The sequence below is a fragment of the Apium graveolens genome, unplaced genomic scaffold (assembly GCF_009905375.1).
Source record: "Apium graveolens cultivar Ventura unplaced genomic scaffold, ASM990537v1 ctg9012, whole genome shotgun sequence".
Classification (NCBI taxonomy): domain Eukaryota; kingdom Viridiplantae; phylum Streptophyta; class Magnoliopsida; order Apiales; family Apiaceae; genus Apium; species Apium graveolens.
This window is the reverse complement of record NW_027421662.1, coordinates 54,935-60,815: the sequence shown is the minus strand read 5'-3', so window position 1 is coordinate 60,815 and position 5,881 is coordinate 54,935. Positions and strand designations below refer to the sequence as shown.

The following is a 5,881-nucleotide window of genomic DNA, read 5'->3' as shown; positions in this document are numbered from 1 at the left end:
TGTGGATACCTTCAAGGCGTAGATCATTTCGCGATGGGATACATGGTGATTGTTGAAAGCTTGGAACTCCATTAGACAACATAAACCGTAAAACTTTTTAAGGTAAACATCTTAACCTCAAATTAAATATCATTTTTTCGCATTGATCCTGCATTGAGTTTCGATTTTTCTGGTTTTTACAATTTTAAACATTGTTTCCGCCGAGTTTATTCCTCGAAACCCAACATAAATTTGTAAAATACATAACCCTTCATCTCAAAATAAGTCGCTTGGACTTTAGGCGCATGTTTTATGGTGTACAAAAAAGTGACTTCCACATATTATTTATACAATTTTCTTTTTTAATAAAATTATTACATTTTAATTTTTTATTCATTAAAAGATGAAATTAAGAAAAAATGGGTATATGATAGTTTTTTGCACCTTAAAGTACGTGCGCTCTAATTAAAGCAACACTTGTTTTGAAGAATAGAGTATTAATTAAATCTATAACCCTTATTATAATCGAAACCCCATGTTTAAACGGTACCTTGGTTGTGAGGCTTACAATGTAAATGACCTAGAGAGCAAACCAAACCTCTCATTTTGCAAAGAAGTGGTGCCACATTGATCAAAGTCTAATGCAAATTTATATAAATGAAATGATTTTTCAAAAAGTCAAAAACTACGGCGATAATTATACAAGTGTGAACAGTTAAACAATTTACTTCATAAATATTGTATACTATGCTAGTCAACAATTATTGATTAAATACATTAGAGATAACATGGCATAAATGAATGAAAATATCACAATAATGTTTAGTTGATAAACATATGTGTGGAAACATATGTGTAGAACCAAAATAAAGTGTGAAAAGTGAGACATGTTTTTCTTACGTAAGTAGAGGTCTAGTGAAATTAGATAAAAATAAAATTTCTTATGCGGTCTAAATTGTGAAGTAAATTTTTATGACCATTCCCTGCTAGAACTTTAATCATTTTAATATTTCTTATACAAAAGATTTTTTGTACAAATTTATCTAACAAATCACAGCAAACAATCACTACAAGAAAAAAGTCCATAGACATCGCTTTTTGACCGATGTCTATGTTGTTTCACAACCGATGTTGATGTCGGTGATGTCTATTCTAGACATCGGTGGATACCCGATGTCTATACTCGATTAGACATCGATTTTAGTTAAAAACAGATGTCTATGTGTTGATTATTTACATAAAATGCTATAAATAAATTATTTAATAACTAAATTACACCTAATTAAACATGTTAAACACATCATGAGCTATGTTTTTTGTCACAAAAACATCGATTTTAGTGAAAAATACTGATGTCTATGTGATGATTTTTTCAAAAAATGCTATAACAAAAATATTTAATAACTAAATTACACCTATTAAAACATATTAAACATATATTGAGCTATTTTTTGTCACAAAATTATCGATAATTTTGACAGAGGTGATGTAAAATGGCATATTAAACATCTGTTTCTTTAGTGAAAGGTGATGTCTAATTTAGCGTATAGACATCAGTTTTTTCTAGAATGAAGTGATGTCTATGTATCATTTAGACTTGAACATGTTAGTCTTTCACATCAGTCATTTGTCTGAAACTGATGTATATTGCGTTTTTTGACATCAATTTTGTTAGGTTAAAAGTGATGTTTATAATGTCACTTGACATCAGTTTTATCTTAAACAAATTGATTTCTATGTTTCATTTAGACTTGAACCTGGATTTCTTTGACATCAGTTTTTTACCTTAAAGTGATGTACATTATCTTTTTTGACATCAACTTTTCCTACTTGAAAGTGATGTGTAAGAAATTTATAGACCAAATTGTGTAAAGTTTTACATCACTAATTTTCTAAAAAAGCAATGTACTCGTTACTAATAGACATTTGTTATAAATAAACTGCAGGGCCTCAATGCGAACTTCATCTAGCTGTTCAATGCTATAGCAACTTCTCGAGTGTTACACTACTTATATACATGTCAAGTGCTAAACACTACTAACACAAAAAGAAATAAACAAGATTTATGTAAGACCATGTAAACGGGTAGCCAGTATATTGAAAATTTCTTCAATCAGTAGTAATATCTCTTAAACTCTCTCCTGCATAGCAGGTTTACAGTTAAAAGAGCAATCAATATCCAATCTTTCAGAACACCAATCACTAAAAAAATTGAGAAGTTCAATGCTAGCGCACAAATGGCATTGGAAAAAAAATCCAGAAGTTGAACTTAATCTGAGAGACTTCCATTCCAGGCTGCAAGTGAGAAATATTGCAATACAGAAGTTACCTAACGGAAACATGGTAGCTTCATGAACTGAACAATGCTTTCTTCTAAAAGTAAAAAAAGGCAATTTACAGGAAATATCACCCCATCACAGAGTTGGATACAATGAAATAGGAGAAAATATCACCCCATCACAGAGTAGGATCATATAATGATGGAACGAGAACATTCGTGACAAGTTGTCCACACACAGTACCAAAAAAAATAATAAAAAAGAAATGACCTTAAACCTGCATGGAGCGATGTAATATAAGCTTGTGATAGGATTCAGAGTCAATCCTTTCTTTTGAAGAAGGACCTGAGTCAAGACTAGCCTCAAAGCTTCTGCAAATATACCCGTGACCAGTTACCCATGACATACTCAGGGCTTTAAGCATCTGAATGAAAGCCACAGATATACGAGTAATTTTATTGTGTTAAACTTCAACTTAATGCACAAAATATAAACTGTGATAATTACTTGGCCTCCTGAATGAATTGTTCTTATCTACTTATTTGCAATTTTAGAAAATTATTTTTATTATATTTTTCTAATTGTTGCGTGTTCAGGAATAGAATGTTTACCTGCTTCACAATTATAGAGAAATTTTGATTATATTCTAGTTTTCTAACTAAGGGGGTTCAGGCTGTATAGGCTGTAACCTGTAAATATATTGTGCTAAATATTTGTTTTATAGAATCTTTACAATGTGATAATTTTGATTATATTCTAGTTTTCTAACTATGGGGGTTTAATTGCTAGTACATGATTGTATCCACAACTGCTCCAAGCCTCCAACATACTACTTGTTTACCGACTCAATCCAGCATCAGAGGGCATGTGACACTGGGTAGTAATATAGAAAAAGAGAACTGACCATCTAGAAAAAAATGTGAATTAGAATAACTGAGTTTAAACATTAGAAAAGTGTGATAGCGTGTTGTATATCATGTCTCAAGATGATATGAACCCATCACAGAAAATGGAGCATGAAAGTTATTTACTTCAACACAAGTTCGTTGTCAGCTAGTGGTTTCTGGAAGAGAAAAACTAGGTATAAGCTAATATAACTGTAGTCAGCAAAAAAGATGAGGAAAACCAACCTCTTAGTTGGCCGAGCTGCTTATATAAGAGACTAAAACTGTTATGTCGTCAAGCTTTCCACCATAGTATCTGAATCCTTCTTCCTTGGCTGCTGTAGAGAAGGGAGTCTGCTTATATTTGTCTTGAGCTCTTTGTTGTGCCGAAGCAGCTAATCTCTGAGATAAAACATCAGGATTTAGACCTTCTCTCATCCCATCAGCAACAATAGATGTTACCTCATCATTGAATAAATTGTCAAATAAGCCATCTGTCGCAGCAATAATCACATCTCCAGGTGCCACAGAAATCATAAATACCTGTAAATAATTACACCTGGGACACATGAGACCATTGCATGCTTCATCTATATATTAAAGGCACTCCTATTTCACTCCAATATTACTGATTCATTTTCATTGTATTTTTCCTGAGGTCATTCCTTACAGAAGTATTTATAAACCTATGGCAATTTCAAATATGTGTAGGACTTTATAGAATATGGGTCAAGATTATGTAATAAGTATTTATGTTATTCAGTTGTATGGTAAAGATAAATAAATTTAACAAAAAGGGGTATTAATAAGTCATAGAAAATTGATACAAGGCCTGAATATAAACATCCCATAAGTCATGGGTAACTGGTCGGGTAGAAAGTTTCACTGTAAGCAAATCTTCACTCCATAGCAAATCTTCACTGTATAGCAAGGAGTGTAAATTTTGTTCAAATCACATACTCAGGGCTTTAAGCATCTGAATGAAAGCCACAGATATATGCAAGTATGCCGTGTTACCAAACCTGTGTCAATAATAAAAGTGAACATTACGGTTTAGAATACAGATAATGTGGGTCAACTTGAGATAAAATGGAATTTACAATGCATGTTATAGTTATTGTCTTTCCAGAAGCTGTCTTTGCAAGTTAGGGAACTTTAATGACATACCTATAACCATATAAAGTGAAAAGATTATAGTAGTAGCAGCATAGTAAAACTTCGCAAGTTATATTATGTCCCCATGGTATATTTCACCACCCTTCAAAACAACATAATGATCGTAAGCAAACCTTAAAAAAATATATGGACAATAAATTGGCACATTCAACACTCTGTACACATACCTTTAAGTACAGAGGATGGTGTCTGGAACTCCTGCCAGACATGCTACGATGAAGTGAGATCCATATTCATAGACTTTGCAGCAAGATATGAAGCTCCGGCAGCAATCTGATGAGGTTTAAATTGTAGCCAAAGAGAGCTCCTAAGCCTACAAAAAGAAACTTAAAGTCAGACTAGCAATAAATTTATCTTTCTTGAACAATGCTCAAATAAAGAATTGGACATAAAACAAACCATCTGAGATGATACAATCTCCTGTAACATAGTGCAATGTCACTTAATATACAAACCATATCAGCTTCAGACATTTTCTTAAATTAATTAGCCTGCTATTAAATTACCATTTATATGAAATCATAGATCCAAAGAGGAAACAAAAAAAGGTGGTTTCCCTTACCAACTATAGAAGCAGCAACATGTGGATTATTTCCATGTATCTCCAGCAGAAATGTTGATAGTATGCAATATTATAGCACACATCATATAGCAATCTACATAGAACATCAACTCCAACTCCCACCTCAGTAGCGGAGAATATTTAAGTCCAGCAACTTTCGCAGTTTATATACGTAGAGAAAATGATACACAGTAAAAGAAAAGAAAGTTTGCAACTTTCAGCTTTAAGACTGAAAAGGCAGTCCAACCTCTGATTTATTTGATACTGGAAATTGATAGCATTTGAGGTGAAATTACAAGTACAAGTACAAGTGACGCTAAGTGCTCATCCAGTCCCGACAGTCTAACATACACAATCGGCAGAAACCCAGCTGACAAACTTTACGGATTCGATTTGAACCTCTGACCTCTGAAACAGTTGTACAGATCATCTAAATATAGGCCAAAAACGAAAAAAAGAGGTGATTGGCTTGCCCCCTAAAGTTCATAAAATGTCTCAAAAAACCGAGACATATCCGGAGCTGACAGTTCTGTTCAATCAGTACTACTGTAGATATTCCCCAGAAAACCTTTTATAGGCTCATATTCCCAGAATAATGATCTTTTATCGTTCAATACTCAACTATAAGGTATTAAGCCTAATTATTCAAAAAATATATATAGAATCTTACATTGCTACAAGCCCAAATGTAATAACTATTTAGCCGTGTAACAACTAAAACACAAATTAATAGCTAAAAATCGATAAATACACAATGTAAATAGCAAAAAAATCAAAAATAAATGCAAGAAAAACATACCCCATGGATTCGCTTTCAGGTAACAGGGCATTTAGGTCCACTAGCTCTCTTCTTAGTTGTCTGATAAACCAGCTTATCTCCTAAAGTTTCATCAAATTTTAAATATCACTCTTTACATAATATTAACCTTAACATTTCCCAAATCTAAACAATCACTTTTAGAACTAATTACAAAAATAATTAATAAAGACATATACATAAC

The 5,881-nt window shown here is 32.5% G+C and overlaps 1 protein-coding gene across 1 annotated transcript; it reads right to left on the bottom strand.

Moving 5' to 3' along the window:
* Window positions 1–3,391: 3,391 nt before the first annotated feature.
* LOC141705543 (putative protein phosphatase 2C 55) lies at window positions 3,392–4,527 on the bottom strand. The gene is made up of 2 exons (XM_074508452.1): window positions 4,486–4,527; window positions 3,392–3,685 (listed from the first exon to the last, which is right to left on the bottom strand). The coding sequence occupies exons 1-2, from the start codon at window positions 4,525–4,527 to the stop codon at window positions 3,392–3,394; spliced, it is 336 nt and encodes a 111-aa protein (XP_074364553.1).
* Between the last annotated feature and the right edge of the window lie 1,354 nt (window positions 4,528–5,881).

Bases quoted from the DNA above. Each gene is read 5' to 3' on its own strand.
- LOC141705543 (XM_074508452.1), bottom strand. From the start codon at position 4,527: ATGTCTGGCAGGAGTTCCAGACACCATCCTCTGTACTTAAAG. The intron at 3,686-4,485 runs GTATGTGTACAG...AATTATTTACAG, and splicing joins ACCATCCTCTGTACTTAAAG to GTATTTATGATTTCTGTGGC.